At 41.7% G+C, this 24,730-nt stretch overlaps 1 protein-coding gene across 1 annotated transcript in view; it reads right to left on the bottom strand.

Moving 5' to 3' along the window:
* Positions 1-1,904: 1,904 nt before the first annotated feature.
* The window catches only part of kif11 (kinesin family member 11), a 39,540-nt gene continuing 16,714 nt past the window's right edge, over positions 1,905-24,730 (bottom strand). Inside the window, exons 9-24 of the mRNA XM_085994782.1 lie at positions 23,220-23,365; positions 22,464-22,560; positions 21,909-22,004; positions 20,998-21,086; positions 20,159-20,246; positions 17,619-17,807; positions 15,405-15,612; positions 13,945-14,117; positions 11,593-11,718; positions 11,003-11,161; positions 10,771-10,910; positions 10,229-10,508; positions 7,868-8,090; positions 6,959-7,116; positions 3,982-4,092; positions 1,905-2,487 (exon numbers count right to left, since the gene is read on the bottom strand). Of these exons, the coding sequence (XP_085850908.1) occupies positions 2,377-2,487; positions 3,982-4,092; positions 6,959-7,116; positions 7,868-8,090; positions 10,229-10,508; positions 10,771-10,910; positions 11,003-11,161; positions 11,593-11,718; positions 13,945-14,117; positions 15,405-15,612; positions 17,619-17,807; positions 20,159-20,246; positions 20,998-21,086; positions 21,909-22,004; positions 22,464-22,560; positions 23,220-23,365 (2,394 nt within the window). The 3' untranslated portion in view covers positions 1,905-2,376. The remainder of the gene's footprint in view (positions 2,488-3,981; positions 4,093-6,958; positions 7,117-7,867; positions 8,091-10,228; positions 10,509-10,770; positions 10,911-11,002; positions 11,162-11,592; positions 11,719-13,944; positions 14,118-15,404; positions 15,613-17,618; positions 17,808-20,158; positions 20,247-20,997; positions 21,087-21,908; positions 22,005-22,463; positions 22,561-23,219; positions 23,366-24,730) is intronic.

Below are 24,730 nucleotides of genomic sequence, written 5' to 3'. Positions count from 1 at the left end.
TTCACATGTTTCTTTAGTATATACATAAAAATCATAGAATGATACAGCACAGACCACTCAGCCCATCGTGCCTGTGCCAGCTCTTTGAAAGAGCTATCCAATTAGTCCCACTCCACCACTCTTTCCCCATAGCCCTGAAAATTATCCCCAAAGTATTTATCCAATTCCCTTTTGAAAGTTACTATTGAATCTGCTTCCACCACCCACTCTGGCAGTACATTCCAGATAACTCAAGTTAAACTTTCTCATCTCGCCACAGGTTTTTTGTCAATTATCTTAAATCTGTGTCCTCTGGTTACCAACCCTTCCGTCACAGGAAAGAGTTTCTCCTTACTCTTTCAAAACCCTTCATGATTTTGAACACCTTTATTAAATCTCCCCATAACCTCCTCTGCAAGCCCAGCTTATCCAGTCTCTCCACATACCTGGGCCTAGAAATTCCGTGGGGTTGGCGCCCAATTAGAGGTGTTAGAGGGACTTGCGCTGGAATTATAGCCGCGATCGAAATTGCGTTGGGCCCTACCATCGGAGTTAGCCGGTAGCGCTGCGCCGGCACCGATGAAGTCATCGGTGTGCGCAGCGTCCCGGTTGCCGTGGTAACGTGGCCGGACGCCCAAATTCAGTTACGGCCGCCTCGCCAGCGGCAGCCGCAACCAACGATTGTTCAATGGGATGTTGCAGCACGTAGCGCCGGCGCATTAAGGCGGAGCGGCGGCCGGCCGCTTTCCCGGCGGCCGCCTGCCCGCACCTCCCTCCCTGGACTCCTCCACCACGCCCCCGCGGCACTGATGTGTGTGGCCCGCGAGCCCGGCACTTCTCCGAGGTGCCGGGCTCATTTGTCGGGCGAATCGACCGGTCAGCGGTCAGCTGCAGGCAGCTCCTCAACAGAAGGAGGTGGCCTGCAGTACCCCAGCCTGCCGCACCGCATCGGGTGCCGCAGCGGGGGATTAGCGCCGCAAACCTGCATTCAGCGCCCATAGCGAGGCGCTGAAACCCTCCATTAGCGCCCGCAGCCGTCTGGGCGCGGGGCAGCTGAATTTTTGGCGGGCGCAGCAATTATCGCGGGCGCAAAAGCCCTGGCGGAGGCAAACCTAATTTCTAGGCCCTGAAGTCCTACATTCCTAGTACCAGTCTAGTAAATCATCTTTGCACCCTCTCCAACACCTTGACATCCTTCCTAAAGTGTGGAATCATAGCCCGGAACAAGTCAGCTGCTTCCGGAGGGCAGGTGAGAAAGTTGGACAAGACAGTTATGAACCTTTTACATATGATATATGGCACAAAAACAGGCCATTTGGCCCAACCAGTCTATGCCGGTGTTTATGCTCCACTCGAATTTCCTCCAGTCTTTTCTCATCTAAATCCATCAGCTTAACCCTCTATTCCCTTCTCCCTCATACAATTGTCTAATCTCTCCTTAAATGCATCTATACCATTTGTTTCAACCACTCCTTGTGGTAGTGAGTTCCACATTCTCACCATTCTTTGGTAAAGAAGTTTCTTCTGAATTTCTTGGTGACTATCTTATATTGATGGCCTCTAGTTATGCTCTTCCCCACAAGCAGAAACACTCTCTCTGTATCCACTCTATCAAAACCTTTCATAATTTTAAAGACCTCTATTAGGTCACCCCTCAGCCTTCTTTTTTCCAAAGGAGGATAAAAAAACCGAGCCTGTTCATCTTTTCCCAATATGTACACCCTCGCATTTCTGGTATCATCCTTGTAAATCTTCTCTGCACCCTCTCCAGTGCCTCTCTATCCTTTTTAAAATATGGTGACCAGAACTGTGATGCCTTTGTGACTTTCTCCTGCTGGAGTGTGGTTTGGGGGGGGGGGGGGGGGGGGGGGGGTGGGGGAGGAAAGAAAGGAGAAAGAAGAACTTCAGCAACACTGAAGCTGTGCTCCTATTACTTTGTTTGTTGTAGGTTTATTGTTTAACTAAAAAAGTACACTTCCAATGGAATGCAATTCTACTGTATGCCATTTATACCTTTACATAAAATATTTTTTGAATCAGTATTCAAGCTTTTATTTTTTTTCTAATAAGTAATAAGTATATACACAACTAAATGCATTAGGATTAAAATACAAAATTGGATGAGAAAGCCTAAAATGTTTCAGATTATCCAGCATTAGATTTACATATTGTAAATGCAGGGCATATAAAAGTCATTAAACAATATAAAAAAGGACATTATTCGAAAGAAACTATTAAAATGGTTCAGTGTACAAGAAAAAGGCAATGATCGGTTAACACAATACTTTGAACATTGGAATTTTGAGGCAGTGAAAACCCAAAATAGACAGCACCATACATAAAAGCAGAATAAACCCTGATGTAGAAGATGTAATTAAAATTACAATGACAGCAATATTAATTCTGAATTCTGAGTGGCAACTTAGATTTCAATACTTGACCATCTTCCACAGACTTGTCAAAATGGACAGGTTTGTTTTCTTTGTCCTTTTTGTGGCCTTTTTTGTGCTAAAAAGGTGAAATAAAACAATGATTACCAACAGATTGTAGACCAACAGATTGAGTACATTAAGTGAGTACATTAAGTGAACAAGTTAAAAAAATCATTTTTGGAACTTAAACTAGCCTTTCATTTTTCAAATCTAAAAACAATTTGCTGCAAAAATATTGAACGTATTTATATAAATTCAAGCAAAAAATATTAACATTTCAGTTTGCCTTTAACTTGCTAATAATGTACTGAAAGATCTAATAAGCATATCATGGAGTGCTACTTGGATATTAGGCAATAAATCACATCATTTTGGGGTGTAAATGGCTATTTCATCTGTAAAAATCTAAACTATTTTGCATATAAATGAATGAGATGTAAATCATCAGGATCCGAGATTCAGTATTAAATTTGAGATTCTGTAGGAGCTTCCCATACAGTGTCTCTCCCACAATTAGGTTCCATCAATATTTGAACCTCTTCAAACTCACATCTGAAAATCTTTATACTTGCCACATTTTGTACCACATAATAGCATCAAAGGGTTTCATGAGTCAATTAAAAATTCTTCACCTATGACACATCAAGCAGCTTGATCAGAGAGTTTAAAGTATTGATATTTCTGAAAAAATTACATGGGGTAGAGTTGCCACTAGGTTGCGCTCCCCCCACCCCCAGCACAATTTTCTCAAAATGAGCTAAACCAACGCGAGAGGGAGTAATTTCAAGTGCAAATTACATCTAGCCAAAGAGTTTCCACGATCTTCTGTACTGGTTTAAAAAACATTGCGCTGGAAGCCGGCCCCACCCACAAAACTGGCCATGCCCCCAGATCGGATTAATTACCATGGTGAGTTCCCACTAATTGCACCCGTTTGCGGGTCTTCGAAGAGGCTCTTAAAATGAAGCTGGTTTTTCTAGGGAATGAATAGGCACCTTTTAAAAGCTTTTAAATATAGTTTTTAATTTACCAAGAAACTCACTACTGTACACCAATGTAACTAGTAAATTGTTCTGTATAGTTGAGTCATTTTCAGTTATATAAAATCAGGTTACTCACAGGTAGTGGACTAGATACCGATTAAAATGGATATTTTGTGATAAACCCATTTTCAGTTGTATTAATAAAACTGCACCAGGTTACCATGCAAATTTTTCAAGGAATATTTCTTTTAATGCAAACACTGCCCGATTGTGCTGGTTCATGTAAGATTTTACATTCAACGATATGCAAATATGTTTGAGCAGAAACTCGTGCAAAAAATTCACTTCTGAAAACGAGTGCAATTTGTGCCTGGATCGCTGATTGCACCCAAAGCATGTGTTTATAGCATTCCGGGTGTCAAGCTCTTCTGAGATCACCACCCCCTACAAGATTTTATAAAGTTTCTGTGATAAAATAGTTGTTCGCCACTACGTTATTTTCACTTTTACTATCCCACAATTCACCTATTTTACACTAATGAAAATGAACCCAGCAACACAAGTTTAATGGTACAACTTCGATTTACCTTGAAGAATGGGGCACCACCAATACCAAGGTAGAAATCTTCTTCGGTGCTCAACTTCTCACTGGCAATACTGTCATTATTGGAGCTTACTTGCTCATCTTCCAGAGAGTCCTGAAATCAACCACAATGTGATTTCCTAAATAGCAGATTGTAAAGGAAAGAAAATGCAGCAACCAAGTTGCACACAGCAAAGTCCCACAAACAGCAGTGAGATGAAATGACCAGTTAATCTGTTTGTGTTGTTGGCCAAGGAATGGGTGCTGGCTTGGACACAGAACTCCTTGCTCTTCTTCAAAAAGTGCCACGAGTTCTTTAACATTCACCTGAACAAATGGGCAGGGCCTCAGTTTAAAATCCCATCTGAAAGATGGCATCTCCAACACTTCTTTAGTACCAGAGTGAAGTATTGGACTAGATTAGGTGCAGAGGCCCTGTAGTGGGACTTGAATCTACAACCTTCAGATGTCAGTGCTACCAATGAGCTAAGCTGACAGTTGCAAGTGCACAAACTTCCCACAATATTCAAAATTAAACATTGTATTAAAATTTTATGAACCCCTATGGTTTACGACTATGCGACTCCCTCCCCCACACATATTTAAAAGGTACATGTATATTATTAAAGGAATATCCAAGAGGTAAGACACACCTGCTTAGGATACACAGGCAAATTTCACTAATTCAGTTCCTTCCATTATGTACAAAGAGCTTGTGGAGGAACTCACTTTTGCCATCAAACAGGATGGTTATATGCTTGAGGTATAGAATTTTGGCTAACAAATTCAACTTCTAGGAATTGAGGCAGGAATCCTGACCCAACAGTGCTTGACTTTGTGCTGGGCCTGAGGAAGGGCTTTCACACCACAATGGTTTTCTGCTCAAGGAATGGGCTATTAAAAACATCTGCCCAGTTCCAAATGGATCAGAAAGTTCAATTCTTCAGGTTCTGTATCACCAACAAGAGAGAGGCCTTTAGGACAGAAATTGACACAGCTATCAACACAGCCATCACCGTTCCCAGTTCCTCACCTTAATATCACATCACCTACCTTTGATGATCTAGATAGAAATAGACGTTATTTTCTTTCTCACTCCCACACCCCCTTACTCTCCCTTCCTCATGTTCTATTGAAAGTGATGACAGGTTGGGGTACAGTTCCCTAGATCTTGGTAGCAGGTACTTCTCACCAAAAAGTGGCCAGTTTTCAAGCAAAACCCTGTACAATGGGCACTGTTGTGCTGTCTGACCATTGGGGCATCACCCAGAAGCACTATCCTTTCCTCACTGGATATCCACACACATGCACCTTCTAGTCATGGTGAGGGTAGCTATCGGAAACAGGAAGACTGGTTGTTTCATCACCTTCTACCCCCACCCCAAGCTTGGTGACACGGAGGCCAACTGTCGCACCCAACTATTTCCCCAGTTCATTTCTGCTAGCATAGTACAGGCCAGCAATTGAACCTGGGGCCTTCACGGTCTGCATCACATCATGTTCTATAGTTAATGTATTTATCTACAGAGCGATTATGGAAGATTTGATATTTAGTTTTCTACTTATCCAAGGATGTAACACTGGAAGATTATTAAACTCATTATCTTGCCCAAGACAAGTCAGGTCAACCTTCAGTCCTGGGACTTGCAACATTTAACACCATCATTAACATTATTCAAGCTGCACCTGAACAGAAAGTACAGGTACCATCAACCATGGTCATTGGGGCAAAAGCTAGAGCCTTCTTGCAATGTTCAGAAGTGGAAATTCATAAAGCTTGAGTCTTTCTAGAAATGGTCGGTGTACTAAAAACTTATACCCTTGGCCTCAAATGGCCAGTATACTGGATGGATGGATGAAATTTGAGACCGCTTAGAATGAACTAGAGTTCATGGGACTATTATAGAACAAGTGGAGGTCACAAATATGGTCTTGCAGGGACAGACACCCGAAAACCTCCAGAGACGACACTAGTGCTGGATCATTACCCATGGTATGAATTGATAATCCAGTAGTGTTTTACCATTCATACATCACAAGATTGCATCAATGTTCACTTTAGCTAAATAAATCAAAAGAAGTTACAGCAACCCACACCCAAAGCTGCTTATGCTTATAAAAAGGTGTTTGGCTCCAACAACAAAGAATGGCCCCCTCAAAAAAATTAATTTTTATTCTTGGAAAAACAGTTCCTAGTAACAAATAGATCTGAGCCATATAGACCAGTGATCTTAACCAGGGCGGCAGTTGGAACATTGCAATTGGCTTCAGTGTCCTTGGTTTATACGAGCAAATTCAGCCAAGGCACCCAGCTCGGATTTCTATTCAATGGGGGGTGGGGTGGGGTGGTGAGAGACAGACGCTAGAAATAAGCAGTGGGAACCCCTGGCTGATGATGGCCAGCTTCCCAGCCTTGATTTCTATTCCCTCACTAGTTAGAAATCAGGCAAGTGCACACCTGGTCAAAGATCCTGCCAACACTCAGAGTCAAGGCTTACATATGAAATGCAGTTACTTGGACATGGTTCTGCAAGGCATCCAGTACCCAAGGAATCGTACCCTAGCAAGGAGTTAGCACCCTCAGGGGAAAAAGAAAGGAGGGACAGGATTGGCAGGAAAAACTTACTTTCTTTTTGGTAAAAACACAAAAAAAGGGACAAAAAAGGTTTGGTCATATGTTTTGCTCAATGATTAGTTTGCCACTGCCTGACAATGAATACCACAAGGAATCCAGTCAGAGTATATAACTATAGCATGAGTCAGCTGGATCGTAACCCAGAATCAGGAGGTGCAAGGTGAAAACACTCGCATTTCCCATTAGACACCTGCTTTTGCAGCACTACCACACAATAGGTGTGGAAAAGAAAGTATTTTACTCGAACATCTAATGCATCACCAACATGCAACTTGTGGGAAGTGTAAAGCAGAGATAGGTTTAGGGATGCTACGCTAACTAGATTAACATTTTCTATAATATTTACCCGCTCAACGACCGGTGGTTCTTGGATGGATAGGACAGACTCCAGAGAACCTGGAAATTCCTGCTGCTGTGTTTTGTACTGAACAACCAAGACATCACGTGGCTCTGTTTTCGAGAGGGCTCGCGGATATGGATATTCTCTGCGCTGTGGAGTAGTACCTAAAAATCAAAGTGCAATTATCATCACAAACGAGTAGAACCATTCCAGCTCTGTCTGAATAAAATGCTTTTCTCCGCTTGTAATTTCATCATTGGGGCATGAGGCCAAAGCCAGCCGACAATCTCTGGTACCATTATTCGGATGGACGGGCACACGCACACAAAAAAATCTGGGTAGATATTACAGTGCAGTACTGCACTGAGGTGCTGTCTTTCAAATGAGAAATTAAACCATCTATTCAGATGGTCTGGGTGGGATCATTCATCTCCAATATGTGTGTGATCTTGCTGTGCCTGGAACAAGTTATTGTATTCAAAGTAATTCACATTGACATAAGGCACGATACAACTGCAAGTCTTGAATGTTTCTAGACATTTGCATGTCCATGGCTTCTGAATTACTTGTTAAGTACAACATATAACTCCTTATAAATAATATTTAGTTCAGAAAAGTTGTTCCAATTAGTTATTGCGCCACAGTAACAGTGCAGTTGTAACATTTTATTAATATGGGTGCAATTTAGCTGTCCTGCATGTGGAAAGTCCTCCACTTTTTTTAAAAGCTATTTAGTTATAACTTATTTCTACACTAGATTGCAAGTATCATTGAAGGTAGTGCTGTTAGTAAGCAGTTAGTTGCTTCATTGGTTGACTTGTACATTTCCTATTCACACTGTTCTTTGTAACAACCTCAAATATTTGCATTTAATCATCCTATTCACTTCTTTTTACCAAAAGGAGTTGATCATACCTGTGGGGATGTCATTTTGGAGTTCCTCATTTAAGAAGTTAAAGACATTATTTAGTCCTGCCTGGGCTTGTTCAGTTAGCTCTTTTATGTGTTGCATCATCTCCCCTTTATCATTATTAACCTGTTCAAGTACGGTGGAGAGTGCAGATTCCTCTGTATTGCACTGTCCTTTCAGCTGTTCTGTGACCTCAGTGACTAGAGAGTCACAATTCTCATTGGAAGCCTATACAAGAAAAAAGATGCTTAATTAACTTATAGTTTTCAACATTCAAGAACAGTTCAATGCATAGATGGATTTAGAAAGTCAACCCATTCTTTATAAGTTTAAAAACTGCTGCAATATTCATTGGTGACACCCAGAATGAGAATTAAGATATTTACACAAATAAGATTAATGGAAGTTAGATTTTAACTGGTTTTTGCAGATTTCATTTCCCTGCAAGTTCTGTGCACACCATGTTTTTGCATTTGACTCAGCCTTCCAATTTACCAGAAAAGTTCTGAATGGGCTCACTACTCCTTTTTTACATTGAACCTTTGTTGTGGCCACTATTTTTTTCCTTCTCTAGTTACTTGTTCCATTTTATTTTCAAGAACTAAAATCAAACAGCTTCTTTCTTTGTTGGACCAGAAACATACTGATCCAAGAAGTAGTGCATGCATTCTAAATACAAATATGGGATTCTCAGCAGTTCTATTGAAGAGAATGATACTGGAGCTTTGAGAGTTACTTGGTCTAATCTAACCAGGGCTGCAGACTTCTAATTTCCCAGGGCAACAAAAATGAGCACTCTTCCCTGCTCTCTGCCAGTCAGTTCCACGGAAAGGAATTCTCAATAATTTTGGATCTGAAAACTATTGATAATTTCTGCCTACAGCAACCTTTGATTCCTCAGAGCAGAAGGTAGGAGTGGGTGAGGGAGGGGAGCAGGGGGAAGAGAAAGAAAACAGTAGAGAGAAGGGGGAAAATGCTGGCATAAGCAGAGAGGAGTGGGGGAAGATGATCAGAGCTGGAGAGGGGAGGATGTTTGAACTGAGGAGAAGCAAAAGACAGCAGCCATATGGAATGGGAAGAGGGAAGGAGGTCCAGGTCAGAAAGAAGAATGCTTCTGTATCAAAAAAGACAACTATCAAAACAATCAATTAGATTTGTAACAGAGAACTCTAATCCATAGTCGCAATTTCTCCAAGAAGAGAGAAAAATGATCACAATCTTTCACTATTACAAGTGATGGAATGTTGGATGAACCAACAAGTTATGACTAACCCATGTCCACTACACCCAGTGTAACTGCATGTCAGACGTTTACATTCAGGGCTGTTCGAATGGCTAGGTTTTTGTGGGGTAGTATTAACTTTTTTGGAAGAGCATTGCGTTCGTTTTCTGGACTGTTACATATGCTTCTGGCTCGTCCCAGCACCGCACTCTGTACGACAAGTGGGAATTCCTAGTCTCATGATCAATCAGCCATCCCTGCTCACAGCACAGCATCCATTCCATTTTGGGGTAGGACCACCAGCTGGGAGCTATAGTTAGGACCAGCCGGAAGGAGCATATGAAAGAGAACAAGTGTTGCTATTCCCATTTGCAACATTTTCACAGTATGTTCTTTCAATTCCTCTCTCTCTTTCCCCCCCCCCCACAATCTCTGCACCTGCTTAATATGTTACATCTCCAGCTTTTTCCAGTTCTGATGAAGGGTCCCAGACCGGAAACATTAACTCTGTTTCTCCATGGATGCTGCCTGGCCTGCTGAGTATTTCCAGCATTTTCTGTTATTTCAGATTTCCAGCATCCGCAGCATTTTGCTATTGTATAAGTGTCTCTTTGAATTGGGTGAGGGGAGAGCATCTCCAAGGCAGGAGGTTGCACCTCCGAAGGGCCAGGGTGGGGGAAAGAGAGTGAGTGAGTGTTGAGGTGGTCTTTGAGGAAGGGAGGTGGTCTTTGAGGAAGGGATGACCATGAATCGTTCAAGATTAAAATCTATTAAATTGGGATGTTTAACAAAAAAAAAGTTTAATAAACCCGAATGCACCATTTTAAATGGAAGTTCAAAATCTCACTGCCTGCACCCCTGGTGTGAATAATTACCCATCTGCAATTACTAGTTTCCACTCCACTTAGAACATGGATTTGAACCTCCATTTCCTGAAAAATACCATTTCCCCATTGCTTCTCAACTGCTGGTATTTGAGGTATAGTCATTTAAAAAAAATAAACGGAGTTCCATTCCAACATACCCTTCTTAATAACTCAGAGTTTGTTTAATTTCATTAAAATACTCTAGTACTTGCTTTTTTGAGGCAAGGCACAGGGACAAAGTCCAGGAAAGAACCACGACAATAGTCACAACCACCTACCTGCTCAAGGTTCTCTAACCTCCTCTTATAACCGTTAAGGAAAGACACTTGATCCTGACTGAACAAGTCGACCGTGCCCGTTGTCAAGTCACACCATTGGTTGCTTTTCTGGTGGAGTACCAGCATACCGGAGCTTAGCTGTTGGCACTCAACATTCGACTGATCTGCAGTTGTTATCCCTTCACTGGATGTTTTTCTAATTTCACTTGCAAAGCTGTCTAAAGAGGTGGTGACTTTCTCTTGGTGAGAAATAGCACTCTCCATAGCCTTTGCAGATTGTCTAGAAGGGAAATGGATGGCTTTATGAAATAAGAATTCTTTTAAAATGAATTAAACGTGAAATAGCGATTATGTCAAGCCAAAAAGCAAGCCACAGGAATTTTTAAATTCTCCAATGTTCGGTGTGATGTACAATTTGAAGTTATAAAGCAGGCAATAAAACACCAAACTGTCAGAATCCAAACGATGGGACAGATTTGCACATTTCAGCAAATTTAAAGCTAACAGACTACAGAACAGCAAATAGAAATCCAGTTACTTACGCCTGCACATTATCCCGAATCATGGTCAACGAGTGATGCACATTTCCATTTTGTGTTAGAACACTGTCAAAGCTCTGCTGAGTTTGCTGAACCAACACACCAAGCTGATTCTGTAGATTTGAGATGACTCTTGAAAAACCCTATTTACAAAAAGCCAGAGTTGAATTGTCACTGAATCAGTCAATTGATAACAAAACAAAATGTTTTCAGAGTCAATAAATTTTCACAGAACCTCCATCTGCTCTTGCTGCGATTTCTGTAGTTCTTGATTGAGTTTTTCGTTCTCATTTTGAACGACGCCCAGAGCAGTGCAAGTGGTTTCTTGTAATTTGCTAAGCATCTCGCAGTGTTGCCCGAAGAATGTGTTGGTATCTGTTTTCATGACTTCCATCTGAAACAACTTAAAATATTAGTCTAATAACAAACTAAATCTGGCCAATATGTGCAAACCAAACACCACAGTTAAAAGCAACATCACTGCAAAAGATCATAACCAGTAGCAAGCCTGTATAGTTATATAGTTTGCAATAATCTGCAACTCTGGTAAATTAAGGTGTGAAGCAAAATGGTCACCTATGGCCCTAGTTTACTCCAAATAAAGTTTCTTTCAATCTTATTCTATTCCCTCAAACGAGGGGGTTCTTCTGCACAATTAACTGAGTCACAGCTCAGTAACATCTATAGAAAGTGAGTTAGCAACCTGTAATTCCAAAATGGTAAAAATTAAACTAGCACAGCAGGTACAGAATATTTGAGACTGGGTGGGGGTGCGGGGGGGACGGACCTCATGTCACTGGACAGATAGAGAAAAGTATCAGTAACCTTCTCGGCTATGCCAGAATAGGTCCGAAAGTTCAGTTTGAGACAGTTGTTCAGTTCCATTAGGGAGACAACCATGGGCTGTAAATTCTTCTTGAGCACTTTTTCCATTTTCACTTTGTGTTCCTCCTGAAAATAAAAACAGACTTGAAAAACTTCAACATGGAATCCCTCCCCGAACTATAAAACCAGCCCTCACAGCTCCCAGTTAGCCACCTGTTCGACATACAATAGCAATGGGTTCTGCATTGACAATGAAACTAGAATTTGCATAGTTAGACAAATGGCCTGCCTGGTTGCGCCAACCAAAACTGTTCAGACAAACCTGCAAGACAACCAAGTTACAATCAAAACACGACACTCAAGTGGTCTCCTTTGGCAGTGGATCTGCTCTTCAATAACACAATTACATCTGCTGTAGCAAATACTAGATAAACAGACTAATCGGTTCCCAATTCTGAGATAGCTTCACAATTTTAAAAATGCATTTGGTGTTCATGAGCAGAACTTTCATGTCCCAAAAAGTAAACTTTCAGTCTGAAGAAGAAAACTGGTTTATAGGACTTCATCATTTACAATATTGTTTGGGCAAGAGTGATTTTTGACTCAAGTTTGGAACTTAGAGTAGAGGTGTCCAATCTATGGCCCGCCTGCCACATGCAGCCCCCCAGCCCTGGCAATCCAGCCCTCAAAACCCAGACAATTCAGTAGCAAAATACTGTGGATGCTGGAATCTGAAATAAAAACAGAAAATGCTGGAAATACGCAGGTCAGGCAGCATCGGTGGAGAGAGAAACAGAGGTAACGTTTCAAGTCTGTGACCTTTCGTCAGAACTGGAAAAAGTTAGAGATGGAACAGATTTTAACCAGGTGCAGAGGCAGGGAAAGGGGGTTTGGGGGGGGGGGGGGTGGAGGAGAGAAAAGAACAAAAGGGAAGGCCTGTAATAGGGTGGAAGGCAGGAAGTGGTTAAATGCTGCAAATGGGAATGGCAGAATCCTCAACAGCTGCTGCCTGAAAATAATAGGGGCAGAGGTTCGGGTCTGAAATTGTTGAACTTTATGCCAGACAATTCAGGCCAATTTGTGCCTAAATTATCTTATTTGACTAGTTTGTTCTGTCTGAATTTTGCAGGTGTGGTGGTTTGGGAAGGGCAGTTATTAGTAGCATTGCTTCATTAGCAGAAAAAAAAAATCAGTAAAAAAAGCAAGATTTGTGCTCTGTGGTATGCACCCCATGAAGACCACGCTTGGATAGTCCCAAGTGTCTAAAGAGCACACAACCATGTTACAAGTCAGACATTTCAGGCAAGGTGCACGTAACTTTCAACAGGTCAGGTCAGTGAATGGAACCTCTTGTTTTACTGTGTTGAATTAATGTGATGTAGAGACCTGCAGTAAGAAAACCGATTGCCTTGGACTGGATTAGCCTCAATAACCTTTGGGTTAGATGGGGAAACTGGCCATGGTGCCGACTCCTGATCATTATCTAATGACCACTACTGGAACCAGACGTGGGTGGCAGGTCCAGCCAGGGCCCAGGACTAGGCTCGGATGTGATGCTGTGGTCCAACAGCCTGCCAACACTTGCTGTCAGCTCTCGTGTACAAATAGCCACTCAAGTGAGGCAGCAGAAAGTGCCTGGCTGCTGTACTTCCACAAACAAACAGCCTCTTCAGGATAGATGGGGAAGGAGAAAAAGTAATTGTGGCAAGAAAAAAATAAGGAGGGTATTGTGGGACATACAAAATTGACAGGCAAGAGACCACCAGCTGGTCCATCAAGCCTGCCCACACTCATGATGGCCTGAGCATCCTGACTAAACACTTCCTCCCTCCCTCCTGTCTCTACATAAGAAATAGGAGTAGGCCATTCGGCCCCTTGAGCCTGCTCTGCCATTCAGTAAGATCATGGCTGATCATCTCCACTTTCCTGCCCTATCCCCATATCCCTCGATTCCCTTAACATCCAAAAATCTATCCATCTCAGTCTTGAATATACTCAACGACTGAGTCTCCACAGCCCTCTGGGGTAGAAAATTCCAAAGATTCACCAGAGTGAAGAAATTTCTCATTTCAGTCTTAAATGGCCGACCCCTTATTCTGAGACTGTGACCCCTGGTTCTAGACTTCCCAGCCAGGGGAAACATCCTCCCTGCATCTACCCTCTCAAGCCCTGTAAGAATTTTGTATGTTTCAATGAGATCACCTCTTACCCTTCTAAACTCTAGAGAATATAGGCCTAGTCTACTCAATCTGTCCTCATAGGACAATCCCCCCATCCCAGGAATCAGTCTGGTGAACCTTCATTGCACTCCTTCTATGGCAAGTATATCCTGTAGTCTCGGTATGAACCTACCAGGGCCTTCTGCACATGGTTTACCGACTGCTCAGTCAGACTCTCTTGTTTAAGCAATTCCTGAAGACTTTCCAATACCTCCGAAGAAACTGCTTCTTTAACTGATGCAAAAGAAGTGGCCACTGTAGATATGGTAGAACTAAACGCAGAGGCATTTGAACTCAGGAGGTCACCTGAAACCAAAAGAAAAACAGAAGCTTGCTCAGGAAACTTTTGTTGGCAGCATTCCTGTCTTTGAACAATTGACTCAAGTCTTTGAGCATTTTCATAGAGGACTGCCTCAGTATAATGTGACAGTACCAAGATTTCACACTAGATGGCCTCAGTGATCTACAGAGGAGTTCACTTCCCTCCCTTAATTGGAGGCCATCAGCGACCTAGGGAAATATTTAGTAATCTAAAGCCAGCCCCGTAGCCACAGTTAATTTCGCTGACTTCACTTGGCCTAATGAAAAGATAGAACAGACTTGTCAGATACTAGGTACATTATAGATTTGATTCTGCTCATTTTCATTTGGCTAGTGGAAGTGTGTTAGCAGTGGCTTTCAATAGATCACGTTTTATTATAAAATTGCAGCATCCCAAGATGGGCGTAAAATAGGGAAAAATCTGCATCAGATGCACACACACGCTTCAATCAAACCTTTAAAACATTTTTTTTTAAATTTCTTAAATGATTCCACTACTGTAATCTGCACAGCACATGAAGAGTTCCTAATATCAGTCCTAAATTTGCCTTTTACTAGTTTAAAATGTGTTCTCTTGTCCTACTCTTGCAATTTAAAGTAATTTTCCAAATTTGCCTATTCCATTACAATTACAATCTTGTGCACCCCCTGTAAGATCTGCTCTCATATCTCCTGTCCAGGTCAGGAAGTCCAAGATTTTTTTTTCTTTACTGATAACTCAGACCTGTGACACGAGGAATCAAACTCTCAGACCTTCTCCTCTGCACAGTCTCCAATGTAGAATGTCTCCTTTGTTTTATGGTGACCAGAACAGCACTCAAAATGGGGGTCTAAGCAGAACACTGTACAGTTTGATCAGGACTTCTTCTGACTTGCATGCCACTGTTTCATCGACATTTGACTTTGAAGTTACCATACGAGGTTACCAAAGTTGCCTACAAACTGTATGATCAGTCCCAAGTGATAGTAATGCAAAAAAGGAGCAGTGCCGTTTTGTTTACCTCCATTGCTTTGGAGGGTTCAGTTTAAAAAAAAAAAAATTTAAACTGGGGTTTAATGGGCATAATTTGTAGGTCAATCATTTTAAACTGAAATTATTGGAACACACAATGTAGGATAAACAGCTTTAAGCTTTTTTTAAAAATAAAATAAATGGTTTAAATTCAGTCGTCAAGTCACAAAAACAGAAAAATATTAATTCCAAATACTTGCAAACAGGACTCGTAGCTTTACTATCAAACAAATTGAAACCAAAATTGAACTAAAACTTACCAACTGATGTTGCACAGAAATCAAGCATTCCCTGTTGCTTTATGCGGGTTTCATCAGTTTTCCTCTGCATTTCAGTGAACAAGTCATTCATCTGCTTTACGAAGCCCTCCTGTGCTTTGCAGTTATGAAAGTCAACCATTTTTTTGCGGTCAAGCTTTGCATGGAGACCAGACACATCATCTGTACTGTCTTCAACCGTTTGCAGCAACTGAAGCAAATGAACAGATTTTTTTCAAACAAGGACACAGTAGTGAAACACCCAACTGAAACATGCAGCAGAAAGAGTAACCTGTGGCACACCTGTGAATTTAGCAATAACAAGTTGCATTTATATAGCACCTTTAACGTAGTAAAAATGTTCCACGGTCCTTCACTGTAGCGTAATCAGACAAAAAAAATTGACACTGAGCCAAAGAAAGAGACATTAGGACAAGTGAACAAAAGCCTGGCCAAAGAGGTAGGTTTTAAGGAGCGTCTTAAAAAGGAGAGCGCGGTGGAGAGGTTTAGGGAGGGAATTCCAGAGCTTAGGGCCTAGGTGGCTGAAACAGTCTATACACCAAAAGGTTTTTACTATCAATCCACAAGTCCAACAATTTGGCAAACAGCATCAGTGTGTATTTCACATCAGTCAGACAACAGCTGCCCATGTATTTTAAAATTGATAGAAAAACAGATACCAACTTCATCTCAGATTCAGACTATATTTATAAATCACTTACGGTCTTGCTCAGTTTAGGATATCGGGTATGTAGGAGTCACATGGTAAACACTAGACCATTTCTCAGGCTCAGCATCACCGGATACTCTGACCTCTCCTGTGATCTGAAGTGTATCTTATTCTGGCCGATATCTCAGTAAACAATATCAAGACCCAGAGGTCAGAGCAGAGAACCCGTCCTCCGTACACCAGCTACTGGATTATTACATGCTGCAACACAATTCTCCAGTCTTTGAAATGCAGGCTGACAGATCAAGGCTCAGACACTAAACCAGCAGTGTTTATTTAAATAGAACAGGCAAGAGAACAGTATGTAATACTGTTGTAATACAGTCAATCATGCACTTCACAGTTCTCTGATGCATAAAATAAAGCCACCACACACAGTCTCTATACAGACTTTAATACAGAAGCTCACTGCTGATGCCGTGGAATACACTAGTTTCAAACTGGCCGAGCTTCTCTGCCAGTCGGCACAAATATAAAGACTGAACTTTTTTTGCTGGATGAAAAGCTGAAAACTGGTCGTTAACCAAAAGGTCAGCGCAGGCACATCATTACAACATCCTGCGAAGATCTACTGAAACAAAAGGCTGCCTTTCGTTCAATATTAAATGTATAATCACCGATAATTGCACACGATGCTCGCCATGCAATGTGAAATCGGGGGCCATTTGACACAATGGTGAAGGGGGTTCTGATGAAAAGGTCATCGACCTGAAACGTTAACTCTCTCTCTCCAGATGCTGCCCGACTTGCTGAGTGTTCCCAGCATTTTCTGTTTTTGTAACAAAATTAACAACCTGGTCTTCCTACTGTACTTTCCTCATCAATTTGCACCTCATGAAGCCTGCTGCAGCCAGCCTGCCTGGTCTCCGAACTCACGGTATTTCTCAAAGGAAAAGCCACACGTGACTGGGGTTTTTAAAACCCCTCACATGCTGCTTCCAGCAATAAGTACATGTTAAAAATTCGACTGATGGAAATCCATTTTTTGCCACAATAGGTTTTTAAAAAAATAAATGTTTACAGTCTAAATAAAATTAAAGCTGGTGCTATCCAAATGGGCCCATGGGCTGAATGAAAGTTAATCAAATGTAGTAAATGAATAGATTCTAAACTAAAGGGTTTCTGCTGGCAGTCAAGAAATAGAAAGTGCGGTGGGTGGGGTTCAAAGACAGACACAAGCACCAATGGAGCTAGGCAGCTTACGAAATCTACTTTAGAAAACAAAACACGATTCAAAAGACACATCTACCTCAACACAAGATTAATCGCAAGCAAGCTGCGTGTTGTTAATCAAGAAGAAATCACTAAAGAAAGCAAGAGACTCCACAGCCACCCACCATCATTTGGAGCAACTCATCACTCAGTTCTGCCATGAGGCGAGCTCGCAGCGATAGCGCAACCTTCTACTGGGGGTGGAGTGGGGAGGAGGAACCTGTAGCTGTCAGTCGCCCTGGTCATGTTACACTAGGAAACAAACTGCTTCCTACCTCATTGGCTGTACTGTGGAGCTTTTCTTCTGTGAGCGCGTGGGCATCGCAAACAAATTCTTCTTCAGACAGCTTTCCTTTGGTCAGCTCCAAATCTTGCTGCGTCTCCTGAAGCACTTGCTCCTGTTGCTGTAGTTCAGACACACAATGTTCAAGCTCCTTCTTGCCATCTATAAATAGCTCATTGACCTAGAAAAAACCCAAAAAATGACATTTACATTCTTTTTCTCAACAAATTTTACAGCAGGATCAGATAAATGGTCAAGTGCAGAGAAATAAATATTAAAATATCACAATAGCCAGCCCTTTTTATAAAAGTCACACCCAGATCTCCAATCTTATGGTTGAATGATCTGAGGGATGCTGCACGTTTCCCTACATTACAACAGTGACTACATTTCAAAGAGGAATTCATTGGCTGTGAAGTGGTTTGAGACACTGCAAAATTAAGGTGCTATATAAATGCAATTTCTTCCTTAACCTAATGATTGTTAACTGTTTGTTTCATGCCCTCATCTCCCCTCCAAACCCATTTGCTCCTCCATCTTCTGAAAGATGTGAACTGTGCTGAAATTAGCCAACCCAGCAATCAAACTGGGATTGTACGGCTCAGCAGAATATCCTGCAGTTATCAGACACGATAATGCACTGGAATTGAGCAAATTGGTGAATTCTCAATTTAATAATCAGGTAATAATAATTACTATAGTGCACTGTAAATACAATATATGCTGCAACACGACAGCAGAATTATAAAAATCCAAGTGATTAACGTTCCATTCTTTTTCTTTTAAACAACTAAGACATTAAGTGTATTCCTCTGAAACATCACAGAATCTTACAATATTAATAAAGGGAGAGTGTGGATCCCAACCTGCATCTCCCTTTAGCATTTACCATGCAGCCATCAAGATTAGCTTTTCCAAAAAGTGATTTTAGAATGTTTGTGCACTTCCTTTTTACAGCCACCGTGTGTCCCAGTAGCACTATGAAAATATCTTGTGCCTTCCCCACCGTCCTCCACTAGGCTGCTTTTGGAAACCCCCAAGGAAAGGTTTTTGAGCAAGGTTGATCGATCCCTTTTTGTACTGTAGTCTTGTGGGCAATAGTAATAGGGTTTATTGCCTAAACAATTCATAGAGAATCCATACAACAACTTGCTTGTATATAGCAACACGTCCCAAGGCGCGTCACAGGAGCATTATCAAACAAAAGTTGACACCAAGCCACATACAGGAGATATTAGGATGGGTGACCAAAAGCTTGGTCATAGAGATAGGTTTTAAGGGGCATCAGGAAAGGGAAAAGGAAAAAAAAAAAGCAGAGGAGTTTAGGGAGGGAATTCCAGAGTTTGGGGCCTAGTCGGTGAAGCAGGAGAATGCCATCATAGGATTTCAACATGCTGCCGAGTGCCCTAACCCACCTGACTACCCACTTCAAACAGAACAAAAGATGTTCCTCTAACCTTTTAAAAATATGTAAAGGGTTACAATATTAGCAAAATAATTGGACCTTGCTCATTGCCGTATGCTGGAGTCCCCCAAGGATCGATCCTTGACCCCCTTCCATTTCTCATCTACATGCTGCCCCTCAGTGACATCATCCAAAAACACAAGGTCAGGTTCCACATGTATGCAGACGACACTCAACTCTATCTCACCACCACCTCTGTTGACTCCATGGCGGGCTCTGATTTGACACACTGTCAGACATCCAGTACACGATGAGCAGAAATTTCCTCCGACTAAATATTGGAAGACCAAAGCCATTGTCTTAGTTCCCTGGCCACCAATTCCATCCATCTCCCTGGGAACTGTCTGAAGCTGAGCCAGACCACTAGCAATCTTGGTGTTGTGTCTGACCTAAAGAGGAGCCGACGACCACAATCTGCTCAATCGCTAAGACTGCCTACTTCCATAACATCACTCGACTCCGACCCTGCCACAGCTCATCTGCCGCTGAAACCCTCATCCATGCCACCGTTACCTCTAGACTTGACTATTCCAATGCTCTCCTGGCCGGCCTCCCATCTTCCACCCTGCATAAACTTGAGCGGATCCAAAAGTCTGCTGCCTGTATCCTAACTCACAGCAAGTCCCTTTCACCCATCTTGGTGCTTGCTGACCTACATTGACTCCTGGTCTGGCAACGCCTCAATTTTAAAATTCTCATCCTGGTTTTCAAATCCCTCCACTGCCTTGCTCCTACCCGCCAACCCTACAAGCCATTGAGACCTCTGCGCTCCTACAATTCTGGCATGTTGTGCATCCCTAATTTTAATCACCCCACCATTGCCGGCCTTGCTTTCAGCCGTCTTGGCCCCAAGCTTTGGAATTCCCTCCCTAAACCTCTGCCTTTCCCTCCTTTCAGATGCTCCTTAAAACCTATTTTTTTGACCAAGTTTTGGTCATCTGTCCGGATATCATGTGTCAAATTTTGATTGTCACCACTCAAAGTGCCTTGGCCGTTTTGCTACGTTAAAGGTGCTATATAAATGAAAGTTGTTGTTATGCTGAGAATATTCCATTGTGTCTCCTTACCCGTTTCAGCTCCTCCTCAATAGCAGCAATCTTGTCTTCATAGTTGCCAATCAGCTCTTGCTGAACAGTCACCTTGCTTTGCATAGATCTAAAGGAGAAAAAAAACACATTATATGTACTTGGGTTACTAGTCTCCAGAATAGGGAGCAGCTGTTTCATATCAAATATTTAAACTGTGCTCCAGTGCAGCACTTGCTCTGTCGGATGCTTTATTACTTTCTATATATTGAAGATAAGCAGTGTGGCAGCGCAAACAGTTTGAGCAATTCAATCCCGTCCAGAAGGGGACAAGATCAAGCTCAACATTTTAATTCTTGTACAAGACTGAGAAACTGATGGTCACCATCCTGCTTGAATTGCAACTTGCCCTGGCCAGTTACAGCACTGCAGTCATTGACTGTACATGTAATATAGTCGAGATGCGAGGTTGTGCGTTATTAAAAATTCATCTGTATGCACACGTTGAAGTTAGAGTGGTATTGTCAGATCAGCCATAATGCATCATTCAATATGACAACCGGCAGAGTCATCAACCACAACTTGTATTTAAGTAGCACCTTCTACAAGCGAAAGAAACATTGCACGAGGCACTGGATAAAAAAAAATGAAATCACCGGGAAATTGGGGTCACTAAATGGGGAGTGCAGACCGTCATATTCGATTCTCCAATCCACATCGTACCAAGCAAGGCTCTGCACTGGGAGTCTCACTGTGCAAAATTACCCTAGAGTATATAAACATAAAATAAAACAATTCCTAAAGTTAAAGCTCAAATTGTTTGCATCGTTTCCAAGGCAACTCAGACTCCCAACACCTCTTCTTACAAATGGTATACTCACTCGTAGTTTTCTGCAGACATGTACACTCCATTTTTCTCACGTGCTGCAGTAAGATCCCGCTTCAGTCTTTCAATCTCTTCAGTGTACTCCTGAAATCAACGCACAGTTATCAGATTGCACCAGATACGCAGTAATTTGGGACTAGAAAGGAACTATGAAAGTACAGCAAAGGGAATGGTTTGTTAACCTGCACACCTATATTATGGCCAGTTGGAAAGTAACACTGCATCAGACAGGAAAATTGTGGCCAAACTTGTACATTTGCTTTTAAAAATAAGACCTCAGGAGAAAGCACATCAATGAAGGAGTTTTAATTCTGTGCTTCATAAAAACTTTAATTACTATACATATTTGATATTAAGAACATTGTAATCACCCGGTGTCAAATTCTAATGTTCTAAGTGAATTTATAACCAGATTGACAGGACACCCGAATTATCGTATTTGTACTCCGTGCCACAATTTCTTTAAAGACATGTGTGTGGTTCTGCTATGCATTCACACAACTTCTGGTATGGAATTGTGGAGTCACTAGAATTTCTCCGAGAGTGCGGCGATCAGCAGTTGTACCACAGCCAAACCAGCACAGGCAAAGAAAGAAGGGAGACCGTCACTCAGTGACTAAGTGGTAACAGCTGTGTTGTGGACAGAAAAGCTGGTATAACTTAGCTAGGGTGCTTTAAGAGTCTTACACATTTTTGTTCACACTGGAGAGATGACAATTTGTCCCAAATTAGAATTTTCAGCATCAAGGAATGGCGATCGTGACATACCCTCCAACCAGCATTAAAAATCACTTCAAAATAACAGCTGTAAAGAAATGGTGATTTTTTTGGATGGTTATCTTCATGAATGAATATACTAAGGCTGCACATCAATATTTACTTTGATTGAAGCATAATTTTGACTACCTTAATCAAGGTCCTCTTGGTGAGCTTCTGGTTGACTTCAGGTTTATTCATAATGTTCTTTGCTCGATAGGAATAATCCAGAGTGCTGATGGTTTCCTATCATTTAGAGACATTGGACTGGATTACTGAACTAGAAGCAAACTAGTCAGTTTCACTTAAGCGTGCATCATGAACAATCATGCAATTGCTTTGTACAATCATCCCTTTTGTCATTTACTCACTCCTGCCTTCCACCCGATCACAGACCTTCCCTTCTGTTCTTTCCTCCCCTCCCTCCTTACCTTGTCCCTGTACTGTTTAAAACCTGTTACATCTAACTTTTTCCAGTTCTGATGAAAGGTCATCGACCAGAAACATTAACTCTTTCTCTCTCTCCACAGATGCTGCCTGAACTGAGTATTTCCAGTATTTTGTTTTTAAAATGAGAACCAGTTCATTAACAGTTTTGAAAACTACTTTGTGGCAAACAGTACACAAGAACAGGACTTAAAACTTGCCCTATCTGGGATAATTGTCACTCTACTACTTCAGCAAAGGAGGTTATACAGTACTAACTTCAAGATTCACAGAAGCTGGGGAAACGGTGGCGATGATGGAGGTTTTAGTCCGTCCTCCCAGAGAGTCCTGCAGGATCCTAGTTAGCTTTGATTCTCTGAAAATGTACAGAAAGAAAGCGAGTCAATGATTTGAGAAAGCTTGAATTGGCCCAAGTATTCCCTGCTCAATATTGTGCGGTGGTCAATCACTGAAAATGGCCAAACTTAAACCGATGAGTGTTTGTAGAAAGAGGCCTGTATTTCCAACAAGCAGTGACCTGCTGGAATTGATAGTTTCTGTACCTTATTCAGAATTGCCCATCTCCACTTCAGATTGAAATGTTTGCACAAGATCCATTCTAAAAAAGGTTTATGAAGCTAGGTATAATGCACTCTCTCAATGATTGCAATTCAGTCACAAAACAGTGCAACACTTGGATTAGAGGTAGATGTAGAAAGTCACTATTCACAAGTGTCTGGAGCATGCACACATGACTGTAGTATCCTCGATCCAGGTTATGTTAGTCACGTTCATTCTTCTGTGCTGTTACCCTTATCGATTAAAATAGTGGTCACTGGATATTACTACTCATCGATCATTTCATAAAATTACAACCAAAGGCCAATCACCAATCGTTTACTTCAAAAATATCCCTGTCAGTTTTTATGCACATATTAGTATAACATTTCTGATTGAGCAGGCCCCTAGACAGTAAATTCTAACGAGCCTTTAGTAGAGGAATAAAAGTAATTGAATGACAATTTAAGTATTTACCTGTATGGCACATGAGGGGTTCTCTCCACCAGCGCAGTGATTACTCTGCCCAGGGTAAGCAGTGACTGATTGATGTTGCCAGCTTCACGAGCTCTTTTATCAACAGCTCCAGATCGGCCAATATTCTCACTCCCAGCAAGATCCACCTTTGCAGGATCAGGAAACAATTGGATCTAATTATGGCCATGCCCATTCTCACTAACTGCAGACTAATAGCAGTTTTGGAACACTGGTTTCTACTTTTATATTGGGCACAATTTACAGGATCTTAAGGCATAATATGCTTTCGACTGCCAAGATAGAACAACCACCCCCCCCCCCCAAAAAAAATGGTTGGTTTGCTTGTTTACACATTATAGAATAAAACTGTATACACAACATTGCCCTGTGCCTTCTATGTTTTTGACAGAGTTGCATTATGTGAAGTGAGCAAAGTAGTGACATTTGATGGCTTTAAAAGTCAATTATTGGTCAATATTTTCAAAGGTGTTTGTTTTTAAAATAAAATTACATTTGCAATGTGCTGCATTGCAGCTTCAAGAGAGTCAAAACATTGTATCAAGAACATTTTTTCTAAAGTTTTTGTCCCCATCAATGTTATTCGGGTTCCATAGGTATCCTACACCATCTCACCCAAGCGGCCATTTCTCATACAAGCTTCAACAACCAGCAGAGAAGGCTGAGGGGGGATCTGATTGAGGTGTACAAAATTATGAGGGGCATAGATAGGGTAGCTAGAAAGGAACTTTTTCCCTTAGAGGGGTCAATAACAAGGGGGCATAGATTCAAGGTAAGGGGCAGGAGGTTTAGAGGGGATTTGAGGAAGAACTTTTTCACCCAGAGGGTGGTTGGAATCTGGAACTCACTGCCTGAAAGGGTGGTAGAGGCAGGAACCCTCACAACATTCAAGAAGCATTTGGATGAGCACTTGAAATGCCATAGCATACAAGGCTACGGACCAAATGCTGGAAAATGGGATTAGATTAGACAGGGCCTGATGGCCAGCGCGGACGCGATGGGCCGAAGGGCCTCTTTCTGTGCTGTATAACTCTGACTCTATCGTAGGTTATTTGACCCAAGAAGCCACTACAACCAAGTCCGATCCGGTCCCGACCGGGTGTCACTCACTAACACACCGTTGCATTAGGGATCACCAGCTGATGAAATAGGATACAGATTCTGCCTATTATGCACTTCCTAACTCATGGCTTGGAACCAAATTGCAAAGTCCCACCAGAGATCAGGGAACTTGGCAAAGACCAGGGATGGAATGTGGGACCTGTACAGCTCAGATGCTCACTGGATAAATCTGGTGAACCATCAAGGAAGCCATGTTTAAAAATAAGTTAAATGTAGCAAGTTTATTACTTTAGTAGTAATAAGGAAACCAGTAATATCAGTACAGGGTAGTTGAATCCAATTTGGGAAAAAAAGTGCAAATCAGATTAACTGGATAGATGATAAGAAACAGAAAAAAATTAAATACAAAATCTAGCAAGGTGAAGTCAAAT

The sequence above is a fragment of the Somniosus microcephalus genome, chromosome 8, assembly GCF_052327205.1.
Source record: "Somniosus microcephalus isolate GS21.2 chromosome 8, FLI_Smic_1.0, whole genome shotgun sequence".
NCBI lineage: Eukaryota > Metazoa > Chordata > Chondrichthyes > Squaliformes > Somniosidae > Somniosus > Somniosus microcephalus.
This window is presented reverse-complemented; position numbering and strand designations above follow the sequence as displayed.